The 17,041-nt window shown below is 51.0% G+C and overlaps 3 protein-coding genes across 16 annotated transcripts in view; 2 read left to right on the plus strand and 1 right to left on the minus strand.

Annotated features, from left to right (window-relative positions):
- Positions 1–9,638, plus strand: part of ACOXL (acyl-CoA oxidase like) — a 338,638-nt gene extending 329,000 nt beyond the window's left edge. Inside the window, 1 exon segment of the mRNA XM_078444739.2 lies at positions 8,824–9,638. Within this exon segment, the coding sequence (XP_078300865.2) occupies positions 8,824–9,024 (201 nt within the window). The 3' untranslated portion in view covers positions 9,025–9,638.
- Positions 9,639–13,690, minus strand: LOC132692233 (uncharacterized). 4 transcript variants are annotated; one of them, XM_078444737.2, is made up of 4 exons: positions 12,411–13,690; positions 11,387–12,235; positions 11,171–11,280; positions 9,639–10,984 (listed from the first exon to the last, which is right to left on the minus strand). In XM_078444737.2, exons 1-2 carry the CDS (start codon positions 13,036–13,038, stop codon positions 11,565–11,567), a joined length of 1,299 nt encoding a protein of 432 aa, XP_078300863.2. In that variant the 5' UTR covers positions 13,039–13,690; the 3' UTR covers positions 9,639–10,984; positions 11,171–11,280; positions 11,387–11,564. The 4 variants fall into 4 exon arrangements, with proteins under 4 accessions (XP_078300863.2, XP_078300864.1, XP_078300861.2 ...); XM_078444738.2 differs by lacking the exon at positions 11,171–11,280 and having other exon boundaries at positions 11,387–11,530; positions 12,008–12,235; positions 12,411–13,685; XM_078444735.2 differs by lacking the exon at positions 11,171–11,280.
- BCL2L11 (BCL2 like 11) overlaps positions 12,219–17,041 on the plus strand; it is a 48,809-nt gene continuing 43,986 nt past the window's right edge. For 5 of the 11 annotated variants that reach the window (XR_009616267.3, XR_009616268.3, XR_009616273.3 and 2 more), the window contains exons 1-2: positions 13,772–14,172; positions 15,076–15,470. Coding sequence is in view for 8 of the 11 variants with exons in the window: in XM_060654546.3 (XP_060510529.1) it covers positions 13,901–14,172; positions 15,076–15,470 (667 nt within the window). In the remaining 3 variants the exon portion in view is untranslated. The other 6 variants (XM_060654562.3, XM_060654625.3, XM_060654587.3 and 3 more) reach the window with 5 other exon arrangements.

Raw genomic sequence — 17,041 nt, forward strand, 5'->3', positions numbered from 1 at the left:
GAAAGGTAATCACGGCTTCGAGGTCACAGCATTAGGGTTCAAAAGTCCCACTCCTTTACTGAAATGGGCATTGTCAGTAATATTTAGAAAATACCAGGATTGTGTACTCTCCAGTTGAAAAACATTGTGATAGGAAGAACATTTTGAAGGTTAATTTGTCTCTCCTCAAAATGAACTCTTGGGGTAGGTGAAATGAGGTATTTTGTTTTTGTTTGTTAAGGAAGGCAATTTCTCCATTCTAACATTTCAGATTATAACTAAATATTTTTATTAGCTGAAGAACTAATCAAATAAAGTATAATTTATACTGATTCAGAGAAAATACTAAGCCGGAGTCCTGATTATTTAATACAACCACAGAATTTCATTTCTTGCTAATGGAACTTGGCTGTAGAGAAAACCATGGGAATGTACATGTTCTTGGGACCAGGAGGCCCAATACGCTAAGCTCTGGCAGGCTTGAGATGCGAGCGGCCAGTAAAAACAAGAGCTGAGCTCCCCTTTCCAGTGGTTGTTGGGTAAATTGAGAGAGTTAGAATCATCGCACGTAGTGTGCTATTATGCCCCCATGTGAGTGTTTCGGGTATGTTTTTCTTTACATTTACCACTAGCCAGGCATTTGGGCTAAGATAGCAAATTAGCTGTTACAGACCTACCACTGTGACCCTTTTCCTACAGAGGCTGGCAATTCTTTAGGAAAGGTGAATGGATGGGAGAGAAGTAAGATCACAGCCTGCCTGTGTGAATTCAGTGAGTTTGGACGTCTCCACAAAAAGTTGTAATAGCTGCAGATTGAATTTTACTGGATTGTGACAGTTTTCACTGACCATTCTGTGACGATCAGCATGTTTCTCTTCTGAAGGGATTTGAATTGTGTTTGGTGACTTATGGTACGGATCAGAGGAGCAGAGAGGGCCTGTAGACCTGTGTGGCAGAGTTCATCCAGCTTCCTGAAGAAGAATCTGCAGAGCAAGTGGCCCTCCCTTTACAGGAAGAAAACCTGTTTCCTTGAATACCCTTGTGTCTAAGCCCCACTGGCCCGGACATAGTTTCTGGAGACTTGGAGGCTTATCCTTCTCAGGAAGGGCATCCAGATCATCAGGCTGGCCTTTTTGTATCATGGCAGCTGGCTCTGAAGCCAAGGCCCTCAGCACCTCCCTCTAGTGGCAAGATCCTAGAGGCCCCCTGGGCTGCCCATTACTGCCCTAGCCCTCTTGGGGAATCTGAGCCAGCATGGCTGGCCAGACCCGCATTCCCCACTCTCAGCACATATGGAATATCGATTTTGACTTAGAAAGAACATCAGGGGCCACACGTTTGGACAGGGGCAGAGGCATTTCCTCATGGCAACCCTCTACCCTCCAGAGATGGAAACAGGGGGGGACAGGGGGTAAAGACGGAGGCAGAATGGGTAGACGGGGCTGTAGAAGCAGAAAGAAAGCTCTGGATTAAAACCCTGGTTGTGCCAGTTATGAGGTATGTTACTTGGAGCAAAGTTAAATGACATGTTCATGTTCCTTCAGCTAACACAGCAACTATTTCCCGATGGCCGTACTCAGGCCGTCAACCTGCAACCAAGAACAGAAAGCTTGAAAGAGGCTTAATTAAGTTATGGTAGGCCAAGTAAGGGGGAGTGGGAAATGTGGTGATTCAGTGAAAGGTAATGAAGAGCGTCAAGTGGAAAGCAAGATAAATTTGCTTGGCCCAAGCAGAAGGGGCAGATTGTGCTTGGGTTGTAGGTGAGGAAACTAGTTGTGGGAACTCCATAAATCAAATTCTATTAAAGGACTCAAGTTCACAATCAAGAATTTTACTTTAAAACTAAACTGAGTAGCAAGTGGAAGTGATTCTGGGCTTTTCAGAAGAAAAATGATCAGATCAAAACAACACTCGAGAAAGGTAATCTTGTGAGGCAAGAATCTGAAGAACGTGGTGAGGGTTTGAATCAGGAGGCTACAAAACAAGAGTGGAAAGGATTCTCACACCAGATTTTTAATATAACAACAGAGCAGAGGATTATGGATGACTTTTCCACGGAGGATAAAGACAGACAACAAAAATAAGCCAACCTTTCTCTTGTTGAGAGATTTTAGCACTGTGCCTGAGGGATGGACGCTGATACTCATTTTATTTCACACTCTTAACAACCTTCTAGAGAAGGTGGTAGTTACTAAAATGCAGCAATACATTTTGCTATTGTTTCATTCACACACATGTGGACACACACACACACACAATCATTATAAAAGCTTTCAGACATATAAAAGGGGCCCAATTCATACAATAAGTAGCATCGTTGTACCTATTCCCTAGCTTGTCACTTCCAGGCTGCCATCACAGCACAAATGGAACCCACCCACTCGGCTGATGAATGGCATTATGTGTTGATATATGCCCTTTCTCAAGAAGGATACTTTTTAAAGCTGTTTTAAACAAGGAGCACGTTACGCATCCTAGAATAAAAAGAGACATCCATTTGGATAGAAGTGGCAAATTATGGGTCCCTATACATGGGCTGGATTTCCACATACTGTCACACTCAGACCCCAAGCTTCCATGTAAATAGACAAATTCATATTGAAACTTATTGGTCTGAGTTTCTCGGGAGACTTTAAAGGCCCTAATGATATTATTGGGGGGGGACAAAGCATCAACAACTCTTTTGCTGCCTTTTGCAGTATGGGCTTCACATAATTACCTCACTCTATCCTCCCAACCAATTCTGAGGTCAGACCTCTAACCTACACTTCAAAATTTTTGTCATGTTTATTTATTTATTTTGAGAGAGAGAAAGAGCGCAAGCAGGGGAGGGGGCAGAGACAGAGAGAGGGAGAGAAAGAAACCCAATACGGGGCTCCAACCCACAAACCGTGAGATCATGACCTGAGCCGAAATCAAGAGTTGGATGCTTAACCAACTTAGCCACCCAGGAGCCCTTAATCTACCCTTTATAGTAGACAGACTCCTGGCCATGGAGATGAACCCCTGTTGGCCACCTTGTTTAAGAAATCTCTGGGAGTAGGGAAACACTGCAGTCCCATGAACTAAAGTCATAGAGATAGAGATGTGCTAGTCTATCCCATCATACTAGCTGACTCTGGTTAGGTCTGACCAGGCCCTATCTGTTTCTCTCTTCTAACGGTGCAGGAGAACCTAAACGTTTAGGAGACTTGGAATCTCCAGTTGCAACGATTTTCTGCCTTGCCCCCCCCCCCCCCCATCCCTGACACTTTGATGTTACGGAGTATTTTTGTTGGAAGCTCAAGTCCCTTGTAGAGACGGTAAAGACATGGCAGATGAGTTATATAAGCCAAGTCGTGGTGATTTGCCTTCTATACTGGGTTAGGAAAATGGGGTGGGTGCTGGTGTGCGGTGGGATTTCCACTCTGCTATTCAGATTCTCTCCCAGATACCCCACCAACTGGATAGTCATTTGGCTTTATAAACTTCTCTTTTACGACCTGAAATTCTCTTTCAGTTAAGAAAGACATTGTCCTCAGATAATTAAGAGGGTAGAAGTATAACTGAAGATTACCCTCTCCTCCCCACCCCCGTGATGGCAATTTGAATTTTACTTATTTTTTTTAAATTTTTTTAATGTTTATTTATTGTTGACAGAAAGAGAGAGAGAGAGAGAGAGAGAGAGAGACAGAGCATGAGTGGGGGGAGGGGCAGAGAGAGAGGGAGACACAGAATTCCAAGCAGGCTCTAGGCTCCGAGCTGTCAGCACAGAGCCTGACGTGGGGCCTCGAACCTGTGAACTGCGAGATTATGACCTGAGCCGAAGTTGGACGCTCAACCCGACTGAGCCATCCAGGCGCCCCACAATTTGAATTTTAAAAGGAAGATACCTGGGGTGCCTGGGTGGCTCAATCTGTTGTGTCCGACTTTGGCTCAGGTCATGATCTCATGTTCATGGGTTCAAGCCCCGTATCAGGCTCTGTGCTGAGCTTAGAGCCTGGATCCTGCTTCAGATTCTCTCTCTCTCTCTCTCTCTCCCTCTCTCTCCCTCTCTCTCTCTCTCACACACACACACAAAAATAAACATTAAAAAAATCTTAAAAGGAAGATGCCTGTTTTCGTTACCCATTGCCATATAACATATCACCCTAAAACTTAATGGTATAACAAAGCAATTGTTTATTTCTTGCAATTCCATGGGTAGGCAACCTGGGTCGTTCTCTGACTAGCCTTAGGTAGGATCACTCCTGTGGTTGCCGTCATCTGAGTTCAAATGGACTAGAAGGTCCTGGATGGCCTCACTCACATATCTGAGAGTGGGCCTCGGCTGCTGACCGAGGGAACTTGGTTCTTCTCCACATGGTCTTGGGCATCCTCCAGCAGGCTAGACCTGCACAGCAAAGTGGTCTCAGGGTCCCAGGAAGCGAGAAAGGGCATGCATTGCAAGGCGTCTTGAGACCTAACCTCTGGAAGTCACACAGTGTCACCTTCTCCACATTCTATTGGTCGAGGTAAGTCACAAGGCAGCCCAGATTCAAGGGATGGAGAAAAAGGCGCTATCCCAGTGCCCACAAGAAAGGGGCTAACTGAGGGCCATTTCAAGTTGAGGTAAGGGATTTGACACAGAGAACAGCAGGAGGTCCCCTGGTGTTGGTAACAGAGGTGGGGGGCATGGGAAGAGGCAGGAAAACCTTCTGCACAGAGTCTTTGGAATAGCTGGGGTGTCATTGGACAGCTCATACCTTGAGCATCTGTTGTATAATTAACACCAACACAAGGAAAACTGGATTTTGTTTAGAAGGCTGTAAAGCTTAGATACTGCCCATTCTAGACCATCCTGGTCTCCCACCTGGAATAAGGAAAATTCTGGGACAAAGAGGAAGAAAAGAGACAAACTACTGCAGCTAGGTACGGGTGGGAAGGCAAACTCGTTATAAATTTCCCCCTGAAAATCCACATATCAACTTGTCTACCCACTGTCCCTCGAGTGTTGAGCACTTCCACTTTCTTCAAGGTAAATATTCTCAGATCCCCGTCCCTGGATAGTTCCAGTGGCTCTCATGTTATTATTTTTAGAAAAATACTGCCCATGCTATGCGTTCTTTAAATTTTTTTCTATAAGAATTGGTAACTTGTTCATGCTCTTTTATTTTTAAAGGACAGCTATGCATTGGTGTCTTCTCAAAAGCTGATGAATTTTCTTTGTAAAGGGACGGGTGGGCTTGGGGTGCTTTGACCAGAATAGTTGGGTCATATACTGGCATAATGGGGAGCGGGGGAGGCCACCATATGCGCCATTTTTGTGCTTATATTACGGAGATATATGTTTGGTAATAAAACTAAACTTTAAAAGTACAGATGTACCTTGTTTTATTGTGTTTCGTGGGTATTGCATTTTATTTTATTTTTTTACAAATTGAAAGTTTGTGCCAACACAATGTTAAGCAAATCTGTTGACGCCATTTTCCCACCAGCATTTTCTCACCTTGTGTCCTTGTTATCACATTTTGGTAATTCTTGCAACATTTCAAACTTTTTCATTATTATTTTATTTGTTGTGGTGATCTGTGATGAGTGACTACAACTAGCTGAAAGCTCAGATGATGGTTAGCGTGTTTAGCAACAAAACCTATTTTAATCAACATACATATGTTGTTTTTGAGACATAATGCTATTGCACACTTAACAGACTAAGCTATAGTGTGAAACATAATTTTTATATGCGCTGGGAAGCCAAAATATTCCTTTGACTTGCTTTGTTGCAATATTGGCTTTGTATTAGTGGTCTGGAACTGAACCTGCTATATTTCTTTTTTTTTTTTAATATGAAATTTATTGTCAAGTTGGTTTCCATACAACACCCAGTGCTCATCCCAACAGGTGCCCTCCTCAATACCCATCACCCCCCCCCCCCATAAACCCTCAGTTTGTTCTCAGTTTTTAGGAGTCTCTTATGTTTTGGCTCCCTCCCTCTCAAACCAATTTTTTTTTTCCTTCCCCTCCCCCATGGTCTTCTGTTAAGTTTCTCAGGATCCACATAGGAGTGAAAACATATTGAACCTCCTATATTTCTAAGGTATGCCTGCCCTTTGCTTAGTCCTAGGGGACTCCCTCGTAATAAAAAAAAATACCGTATATATAATAATAAATGCTATATTCGCTACTTAAGTTTATTTTTTTTTTAATTTTTTTTTAACGTTTATTTATTTTTGAGACAGAGAGAGAGCATGAACGGGGGAGGGTCACAGAGAGAAGGAGACACAGAATCCGAAACAGGCTCCAGGCTCTGAGCTGTCAGCACAGAGCCCGACTTGGGGCTCGAACCCACAGACCATGAGATCATGACCTGAGCCGAAGTCGGACGCTTAACCGACTGAGCCACCCAGGCGCCCCTTAAGTTTATTTTCTATTAAGGAGATCCTATTTGTAAAAAGTCTTTGAAATTCTTCAACATCTCCTTGATCTAGAAGGCCTGTGTCTGCAGTATCCATTACTAAATCTCCAGTGCCCAGCACAATCCGTACCACAGGACAGGATTCCAGTATGTACTTAGTAAGGGAAATGACGATAATAATAATGATCATCCCCACAGGCAGAGGTAAGGGAGTATCTGGAATCGGAGTCAAACTTGTTATATAAGAAGTGATGCCCGATCCTTGGATCTGGACCAATGGGCCTGTTGCGGTCTGCAACAAATGGAGAAAGGGAGAAGGAGGAGTATTTTAGACGGCCTCAGAAATTTAGGTTGAACAAAGAATCTTAGCAGTTGACACATGGTCTTCCCCTTGTATAACAGCATTCATCTGTAGAGTGTCATTTGAAGGGGTTGCTCCCTGAACACTTGTGAGTAAGAAAACCCTCCTCTTCTCCAGCCGTTAGATCCTTTTTTATCACTTTATTCTTCTTTTTCAAGTTGTGAAGGGGTGCTTGGGTGGCTCAGTTAAGCGTCCGACTTCAGCTCAGGTCATGATCTCGCGGTTTGTGAGTTCGAGCCCCACATCGGGCTCCGTGCTGACAGCTCGGAGCCTGAAGCCTGCTTTGGATTCTGTGTCTCCCTCTCTCTGCCCCTCCCCCACTTGGGCTCACTCTGTCTTTCTCATAAATAAACACTTAAAAAATGTTTTAAGAGAATGAAGTTGTGGAAATTGAATAGATTGTGGAATTGTGGAATAGTTGTGGAATTGAATAAATCTGCCTCCTGCATTTCTATCTCTCGGTGCTTATTCTGTGTCTGGTACTGGCCAAACCAAACCCATACTCTCTTTCATATAACACTCATTCATATAATTGAATCTCCCCCATTGTCGAATATGTGACAAAAATTGGTTGAGTTTCATAATGCAGACCTAAAGGAAACTTATCTTGAATAATGACATTACAATACATAGAAGGTTTAAGGACTCCTACACCATCTCACGGTTTTGAGCTGTGTGGTTAAAGACCTTGAGAGTTGACAGATTAGTCAGGGATTTGTCAAGAGTATTAATTACAAACTTTGAAATCTTGGTCAGTGAAAGTTCATCATAGTGCATCTTGCAAATATGATCAAAGTCTTTTCACTACTGATTTTATGATGCTTAACCACAGTGTGTAAAGAATGAAGGTTTTCATTAGAAATTACTGGTGTAATAGAGCACATTTTAAAGGCAGATGTCTTGTTAGACTATTAAAATTCATGATCTTCCCCTATCCTACCCCAACCCGTTTTGGGGACGCCCCCCCCCCCTCATTGTCTCTGAACATCGGAAATGGCATTTTGGACTGCTGTAAGGGAACTGTGCTCTTTATAGTATTAATGTAGCTCAGTAATGACCACTGCTGTGAGGGCAGCTACAGTGGGGCTGGTGTAAGTGTTGTTTTTACAACCATAAAAACTTGGGGGCTAACTGTAATTTGGTGAGTGAAAGAAATTTATGGCTGGCTGAAAACTTAAAAAATGGAGGGGTAAATTGTGCAGCTGGTTATGGGAAAGGAAAGCAGACCCTCCGCCTTGTCCTTGTTGAGTTTTAGAAAAACAACCTATTATTTTTGGTAGCTTTTTTTTTTTTTTGCCCTGGGAATAAAAAGAAAAAAATGCATTGGCACCTAAACTATGGAAAATGAAATTAAAATACACCCAATGCAGCTCCTCCAAAATCACTAGCTTACATTTCCGCCTCCCTTCTGCCGAGATGTCATATTTGTGTTTTCCAATAGTTATCAGAATACACACGGACATCTGCCAGGTTCCTCGGTGTTCGCCTTAACTGCAGGTTGATTTGCTGCAGTAACCAGGTGTAAGATGCACAGAGATGCCAGTGCTTGGTCTCGGTACCCCCAGTCCCACTGTGCCTGCATTTCGGGAACTATGGCCTGCTGCCAGCCAGGGGTGGGGAGGTGCTAGTCTGGAGAGAACCGGGGCATGTCTCCAATGGGTTCACCTGTCTGATGCTCTTCCTGTTCAATTGCGTCAGCACGCCAGAGGGGGGCACCCCAGGCACTCCAGAGGTGGAGGGGAGGAAAAGGATGGGGACTGGAGGAGAGGGGAGGGCAGGGCGGGGCAGGCAAGGGGAATGCTGATAAAATTCCCAGACCTTGGTCCTGAGATTCCCATCTAATTTGGAGCCCGCCCCCAACCCTGTATGGAAGAAGTGGACTTCTGCAGGACCAGCTGTCACAGACTTAGGAATTTCTAAGATAAGTGTTGTGACGGTTATTCATGACCAACGGCCTCTACCCTCCTGGGTCCCGGGAAAGCCCAAGGGAAACTAGTTTCCCCAGTGGCTACCTGTGCAGGTGCTTGGGAGTGGGCGCAAAGCCAATGGCACCCCGCGCTGTAAGTGAGCCAACATCTGATCTGTCACTTTGTGTCATGTTTTGCAGTTACTGGATTTGTGCGATTCGGTGAAGGATGATGCCCTAAGGGTGATCTCCGCCTTTAACATTCCACACACCTCCCTCCATGCACCAATCGCCGGAATCACCAATGCGCAGGCGGCCTGGGCATTCTACCCTGCACCGCCACAACCCCAGGCCGGAGAAGGGGCGCGCTCTCAGCGGCCCAAGCTGGGAGCCAAGTTATAGCGGGCGTGGCGGGAAGGGTGGTGGCTCGCTCGCAGTTGCCACGACACTAGCTTCTCTGACGCCTGGAGCTGGGGCCGAGGCCGGCCTGGCACGCGCTGGGCCCTCGGGGATTTTCGGTCGCAGAGCGAGGTTCCCACCGAGGCTGGCGCGGTTCTCGATGGGCTGTTGGGAAAGGAAGCCAGGCGGCAGCCCCGGAACACGGATCCTTACCACGTAACCCGGCCGCGCCCAGCCGCAACCTCTCCCAGCTTAGGCGCCTGATCCCCCTAGACAGTGGGTTCCCCTGCGAACACGCCCCACACCCAGGTGTCGCCAAAGGTCTCCTGCTGTCAGCGGTGATTCAGATTTACAGTGATTTTTGGAAAACGCATTGGTGCTGCGTGGGGGGAGGGGGGGAGGGAAATCAAAGCATAAAAATCAAACACTCGTGGGCAAAGTTCAGCTCAGCAAATGATGCTTTTCCAGTGAATCAGACCCGCCCTTGGAGTCTTCGAGGAAACGCACGGATGTGGAAAGGGGAGCGTGTGCCTGGAGTTTTGCTCTCCGCAGAGCGCGAACTCCGGCTCGTCCTCTCTGGCAGGCGGCTTCCGGACCGTAAGACAACGAGCGGAAAATATTTTTACCATATGAAATTGTAATCTGTTCTTTAGAGGAGCATAGATACAAAGTTTAATAAAGACATTAAGCGATGGGAAGGCGCTCCGGCTACTTCCGAGGATGGGGAGGCGGGCTAGGGCCGTACATTTCAGTTAAGTCGATTTCGGAACTCGGAGACACCACACCGGCAACGCCTGTGGTCTGGGCAAGGGCTGTAGATTTCCTATCTCATTTTTCAGATCATTGCCCCACTTCATTCTTGCTCCTTTCTCTCAGTCCAAGCCATCCTCCTTACTCCCTCTCCTCCTCTCCTGGCGGAGGCAGGAGTGGGCATAGCTCTGCTTGTGTCTGCGAGGGCGACATCCAGGACCGGACCGGAACAGAGAGCCCACCTGCTCTTCCCACACCGTCCCTTTCCAGAGGACCTCCGGCCCCTGTGGGAGAGGGCGGGAAGAGCGCGGGGTGTTCTGCCAAAGCTCCCCAGCACAGTCTGGGCTGCATGAACAGCAGACTCCAAGACGACCTCTTCGTGTCCCAAATAAGTGCGCTTAACCATTTGCTTTCCCTGATGCCTTTGATTTTTTGGTGTGTGTGTGTGTGTGTTTTACTTTTTGTTGTTGTTGTTTTAAAGTGTTCACAGGGTCGCTAAAGCAGACGACGCGGGGGCGGTGGAGCTGCACAGAAGCAGATGACAACCACTACGGCTTCTGCGTGGTTCTTTTCCTGTCCCCGTCTGCGTCGCCCAACCCCACGGAGAGCTCGGAGCACTAGGTCGGGTTTGGGGCTCCCAGCGGGCACAGGAGTTCTGTTATTTTCCCCGGGGTGCTACTACACCGGGCGGCTAAGGCTCAGAGATCACCCGTGGCCGCCACCTGAGGTCGAGGGCAGCAGCTCCAAGCCACGTCCCGGTAGACATCTGGCCTCTGCGTCCACTTCGCCGCGTGCACGCCCTCGTTCTCTCCCTCTTGCGACGAAATCCCGAGGCAGAACCGGCCATGGGTCCTTGAGTCCATCCGGGAACCCCTGGCCTCCCACACTTCGCTCAGGATTCGCGGGAGGATGTGCTGAGAAGACTTTAACCAGGGGCTGTGCTGTCTCGCTGACGTTCCATGTCTGCTTATGCAGCGTAAAACTGACCGAGGTGGCCAGCAGCGGGACAAACGCCTCGCTGACTTGCTCCTCTGCAACTGAGGACCCTTCCTTCTTCGTTCTGGGGGGGGGCGGGGGCGGGGTGGGGAGGTTAGGTGATCCTTAAATTGAGTTTCTTTATTCCGTCTAACCGGGTCTCCCCCGTGGCAGGATGTTCCATCTCCCGACCGACCTTGCCCCTACTCCCCGGCCACGGCTGTCTCCTGGCTGTCTCCTAGCGGTGAGGGGTAACGGTGAGAACTCATAACCGAAAATAGATACGGGGGTGCGGACCCAGAGGTGTACCGTCCCCCCAGCAGGAGTGGGAGTGGGGCCGCGGGCACCAAGGAGGAAGGGGATAGGAGCGCCCAGGGAAAAGGGGTGTGGGGGGGGGGAGTACTTCGCTCTCTACACCGCTCACCATGCGCGCCGCCTTCCTTGGCCTCACCGCGCCTCCCTGGCGTCTCTCTGAGAGCCCCACCAGTCTCTAGGATCCTAACTCCCGAGCAGAGTTACCATCCTCTCTCCCACCTGAAGGCCGAGATTCTTCTGGGCCTTTTTTTTTTTTTTTTTTTTTTTTTTTCTTAAAAGGATTTTTTTTTTTTTTTCGAGTTCTTTTTTCATTTCCCTATTTTACCTGCTCTGCGCTCAGCCCCTTCTCGCTTCGGGGCTACGGAACAGACGCCTCCGGGGATCAGCTCCTGGCCTCTTTCTCCACTCGCCCCCCCCAAGGTCTCTGCCTCTTATCGGAGGTTCCGCGCGGGAGACGAGCTAGGTGTCCCTGCCAGATGGCAAGAGGAGGGAACCTAAGACAATCACGTGAGGCGAGAGCGAGGAAGGTGAGCAGCCCTGCAGATCGGGGTCTCTCCCAGCACCCCAGACTCTGAGTGAGGAGAGCTTTGAGACCCTCTGCTCAACCTTGGAACTGCGTGTTCTCGGGTCAACCCAGTCCCCGCGTCTGCCCCAAAGAGGCTGAGAGAGAAATTCCTGCAGCCCATCAAGGGCTCGGGGCGCCTCCTGAGGCCTTCGGCTGGCGGCAGCGGCCCAGCCTGCTTCTGCGTGCCCGGAGCGCCCCCTCTGTTCCAAGCGCACGTCTTGGCCTCTGCTGGATGGGGGAAAGGCAAGGGTACACTTTGGAGGGAGGGGGATGGGTGCACACCAGCCACCGGCAGCCCTAGTCGCTCCAGTAAACACGCCCAGCCGGGGCAGGGCGGGCAGCGCGCGCAGGGGAACCCGGCGGGGCCACCCCCGCCTTTACCTGTCGGAGCCTGAAAGCGCCTGCGGCTGCTGCGCGGCGGGGGCGGGGCTTGCCAGCCCGCGCGCCGGGGCGGGACCCAGCGGGGGCGGAGCTCACAGTGATTGGGTGCGGGCGCGGGGCCACCAGCCAGAGCCGAGCCGCAGGGCTGTGCAGGTTTCACTTCGCTCCGCGCAGCCTCCAGGTTCTGATCTTGTAAGAGCGCTCCGTCTCGCGTCGCCGCCGCCACCACTGCCACCGGATTCTTGAAGTCGCCCTGCGCGCCCCAGCCCAACTGCGGCCAGCATCGCCGCGGGCTGCTCGCTTCGCCCCGCTCCCGCCGCCACCCCCTCGGCGCCCTTTCCCTGGCCCTCGTCCCCCCAATGTCTGACTCTGACTCTCGGACTGAGAAACGCAAGGTAAATACCTCCGAATCCCCGGGAGCGGGCCGGGTGCCGACGGAACACAAACACCGGAGTCAGATCGGCTCCACCTCCTGCTCCCTTCCCGAGCACGTGCAGGCAGAGATGCACGTACCCGTCCCACTTGTCGCTGGGCGGGAGGCGGCGATCAGGCGGGTCGGGTTCCCTTCCCCTGCAGGTCCAGTTTGGTGAGGGGTCATCTGTGGAAAGGCTACGGGCACTTGGCCGAAGTACGGCTCGGGCCGGGATTCCGCGCGAGGGAGTGGTGAAGCTTCTCAGGGCCGGCTGGGAAGGCAGCGCGTGCTCTCCGCTCTGTCCCGGGAGCTGGGGCCCCGCTCCACGACACTGGGCTGCGGCAGCCGGCCAGAGCCTCGCGGCCGGCTCCCGGAGACCCCCGAGTAGTGGCTGCGCGGTACGAGCTGGTCTGGAGCCTTGACTTTTCTCGGGTGCTTGGGCCCGTTGCGGAGGATTTGCGGAACTGAGGTGGTTATTTAACTGACGGGACTCGGCTTTTCCTTGTGCCCATTCAGGCCGAGGTTTCAGGGCAGCTACTGCGTTCGTTCTCTCGGACGTGTCTGGGAGCCCTGCCCGGTCTGCGAGTGCGCTGCAGACGATACCAGCCGCACCATCCATAGACAGCGGGAGACCGAGGGCTTCCTCCGACTGCCGCGGCCACGCAGTGGACGAGCCTCGAGCAGCAGAACCTGCTGCATCCGGGGGCCGGACTGTCGTAGAGACCCGGGCACCGCGACTCACTTGCAGTGTTGGCTGGCGGTGCGGTGCCCTCGAAGGCCTGTTACTCGGTGCTGGTGCTGGTAGTGGAAGACCCGCGGGACGCTGGGAATGGGGGTGTGAATACGTTCGCTGTCTGCAGTGGCCACGGGTAAGCGCAGATATGCGTGCCAGTGGCCGTGGTGATCGCTTAGATTTGGAGCGTGTCCGCGGCGCACGGGGAGAAAAAGGGAGGAAGTTGGAGGAGGGTCGGTGCTGCAGCTAGGGAGGGGGCGGCCTTTGGGGTCTTCAGCCCAGCCGGCCTGGGCGGGGTCGGCGGCCCGCAGCAAGGACTAGGGACTGAGATCGGCCCTGCGGGTGTGGAGAGAGCGAGGCTCCTGCTTTGTCTCCAGGTGACCGGCTGCTTGGGGTGGCGGGAGCTGCGGAGGCTCGAGCGGCGTCCGGACGGTCACAGAGGCGGGGGGCGGGCTGGGGAAGCCTGGGCAGCTCCTGGCCCCGAGACTCCCGCCGCCGCCGCCGCCGCCACCGCCGCCGCCGCAGCCGGGGCCGCCTTCGGAGGCGAGTTTGTCAACAATCGCCTCGCCTTTGGCGGCCTGACCCGTAGGCGCCGCCCCCGCCGGCGGCGGCTATTGGCTGCGGCGCAGAGCGACCGCGCGCGAGCCAATTGGGAGCTCGGGCACCCGGCGCCAGCGGCGCGGGGAGGTCGGCGGTGCCGGCGGCGGCGGGCGCAGTGCGCGAGGGGAGGAGCGGGAGGAGGCGGAGGATGTTCCCGGCGGCGGCGGCGGCGGCGGCCGGGGCAGCGCGGGCCAGAAGCGCGGCGCGCGGAGCCCTCGGCTGCCCGGCGGAGCGCGGCGGCGGGTGGACGGCCAGTGGTCGGGTCTGCGCTGCCCCGGGGGCTCTGAACGCGAGTTCTAGGCTTTGTCTCCCGCGCTACCTTCGTGCTGACGGTCAGGGGGCTCCGGGTCGGCGAAGGGCGCGGGCAGGACGCCGCGCGGCCCGGGCTCGGACGCGACGCTCGGAAGGGAAGGGGCGGACGTGAGTTTCGGCCCGATTGCCTTCGCAGAGGAGGGTCAATGGGGTGAAGGAGGCGCGCGCTCCGGTGTCGCCTAGCGTGTAGAGTTACTTGGGGACTTTGCAGGGGGCGCCCGGGGACGGCTTTGGGGGACTCCCCCCCACCCCCCATTTGGAGGTGTGCACCTCGTAGTGTGGGTGCATTCGGGAGAAGTTCTGTCGAGTTCGGGGCGGCGCGCTACCCCCTGCGGGAGGAGGGGCGCGCGGGCTGGGAGCGGGAGGGACCGCGGGCGGGGAGCGCCCGACCCGGGCCGAGCCGCGCTCGCTCGGAGTTACAAACTCTATTGTGACGCACTTACTACGACTGACGGCCCTTGCCAAACCTTCCCCAGACTTGCTGCCCTCAGCACTTTCGGCAGAACAATGGGGCCGGAGCGGGGAACGCGGCCAGCCGCCTGCAAATCGCTGCATCTGCGCCCGCTCCCGTGCTCCAGCGCGGTATCTGATGCCGGGAAATCAGAGCCCGCTGGGAGTTTCCGACTTCTTCAAGGCGGCCCTGAGCAAAGAGCACGTGTGAATAGACTTAACACGAGCTGCTTCTCCTAAAACTTGTGTGCGTGTCCGTGTGCGTTAGAGCACCGGTTACACGTTGACGATGTAATTGTATTTTGCTTGGTGGCAGGAAGTTTAGTCCCACCCCCTCCCCTCCCCCCACCTCGCAAAGAGAGAGATAACTTTTGTTATTTTAGGTGTTATTTTTATTCTTACCTGGAAGATTGTCAGACAAATATACGAACTGACGACTTAACGTTAAAGCATTCGCTCTTCTAGAAATGTTGAAGGAGTCCGTGAAAGTTAGCTACATTTAGTTACTTGTTACAGTTACTGTTTTGCTTAAGATAATCTTAGTTTTTATTTTACTTGCAGAAAAAAAGACCAAATGGCAAAGCAACCTTCAGATGTAAGTTCTGAGTGTGACAGAGAAGGTGGACAATTGCAGCCTGCTGAGAGGCCTCCTCAGCTCAGGCCTGGGGCCCCTACCTCTCTACAGACAGAGCAGCAAGGTAATCCTGAAGGCGAAGGGGACCGCTGCCCCCAAGGCAGCCCTCAGGGCCCGCTGGCCCCACCAGCCAGCCCCGGGCCTTTTGCTACCAGATCCCCGCTTTTCATCTTTGTCAGAAGATCCTCCCTGCTGTCTCGATCCTCCAGTGGGTATTTCTCTTTTGACACAGACAGGAGCCCGGCACCCATGAGTTGTGACAAATCAACACAAACCCCAAGTCCTCCTTGCCAGGCCTTCAACCATTATCTCAGTGCAATGGGTAAGCAATACCCGGGTAAGAGGTAGTTAACGTGTGGTTGTTTGACTCTGTGTAAAGGCTGTGTGTAACATTTACATTAAACCCCCTTTTAGAAACCTTTTTACTGATTTATTCCATGTTTTGATAGGAGGGGAGGATGTGTCAAATAAGACATCAAGCCGACATTGATTTTAAATCAGGTTTTGTAGCAGCAGTAAAATACACCCAGTGTCTGCCTGTTGAGCAATAAAGCCGGAATCCCTGTTCCTGCCTTCACTGAAGTGTAGGTGTTGTTGTAACCACTAAGACTCACTTATTAATGACCCTCTGCTTGAAGGGGACTCAGTCAGGTACAGCAAATAGCTTAAAAACATGACTAAATGTATGGAGGGAAACAAGACAAGTTAACCATTTTCAACAAGGACACTTTAAAAAACTGACCTTGTTTGTAAAGGCAGTACCAACATAGAACCATGGAAATGGTTTGCTTTCTACTCACATTTCTCTTTGGGCTAATTTTGTTTGCTCAGAGGTTTTAGGTATAGCACTAATAAGATTAGATTGTGGGTTTTTATTTCAGGGATTAAACAGTGTTTTGGGGTCTGAACCAGGAGTGGCAAACATAAATGCCCAGGAAAACCTGACCATATAATCACAGAGGGAACTGACCTTGTGGGAACTAACTATGGGAAATCAGGGAGCATTTGCACTTTTTACATTAGAACTGCCCCCAACTGTGTCTGTGTGGGTGTGTGGTCTGAGAGTAGTAGTTATTTTCCTATTGTATAGTGCAAGATAACCCAGGAATGTAGATTTTGATGCCAAATATCCTGATGTTTAGACATTGGCAATTAATTTAGAACTTTGAAAGCACTGTGCAAGCCAGATAAAACATCTGCAGGCTAGATTTGACCCTTGAGCCCCCAGCATGTGACTTTGAGCATGTTTGCTTCTGGCAACCTTGGTAAGGGAGTAAGTCTGTGTTGATTCAAGTCACTCTTCCCCACTGATGGAAAAGGTTCATGTCTTGATAAGGATTCACCAAAATCTTGCTTCCCATTTGGACAGATTAGCCTTTCCTGGATTAATGAAATATAAGCAAGTTGGCAGCATTATTCCTGAAGGATCCGGTATATACAGACTGTTACAATGCAGATCACATTTTTGCCAGAAGCTAACTAAACAGTCATCAGGCTACACATCTGATTGCTGGGACACAATGGCAAATTTGCATTTACAGATAGAATGGGGCTATGCCTCCTAACCTTCAGATGGGGAAACCGTGCAGGTCTGTCCCCATGTTACAGAATTAGAGCCTCAGAAGGTTGGTCACTTGTCAGATTGCGCACACGTGGGAAATGGCAAGCAGAGACGGCAAAAACATTGGTAACTATGCGTATTGGCTAGGTGTCTCCCGCTGCACACTGAGATCTACTTCATTAGGATCCCTCCTTAAGAAAAGGAGCTAGAAGTTTTATTGCTGCTACTTACTTCTCTTACTACTGTCCTGAACTCCTTTAAAGCTTAGAAGTTCTCAGTGCTTGGGAATGTTTCTCTGCCCATGAAAGTGCTCCTGAGTTTATGAACCTGTA

Source organism: Panthera onca, chromosome A3 (assembly GCF_046562875.1).
Source record: "Panthera onca isolate mPanOnc1 chromosome A3, mPanOnc1 haplotype 2, whole genome shotgun sequence".
In the NCBI taxonomy this organism is placed as follows: Eukaryota; Metazoa; Chordata; class Mammalia; order Carnivora; family Felidae; genus Panthera; species Panthera onca.

Bases quoted from the DNA above. Each gene is read 5' to 3' on its own strand.
- LOC132692233 (XM_078444735.2), bottom strand. From the start codon at position 13,038: ATGGATGGTGCGGCTGGTATCGTCTGCAGCGCACTCGCAGACCGGGCA. The intron at 12,236-12,410 runs GTATTTACCTTG...ATCCGGTGGCAG, and splicing joins CCGCTCCCGGGGATTCGGAG to TGGTGGCGGCGGCGACGCGA.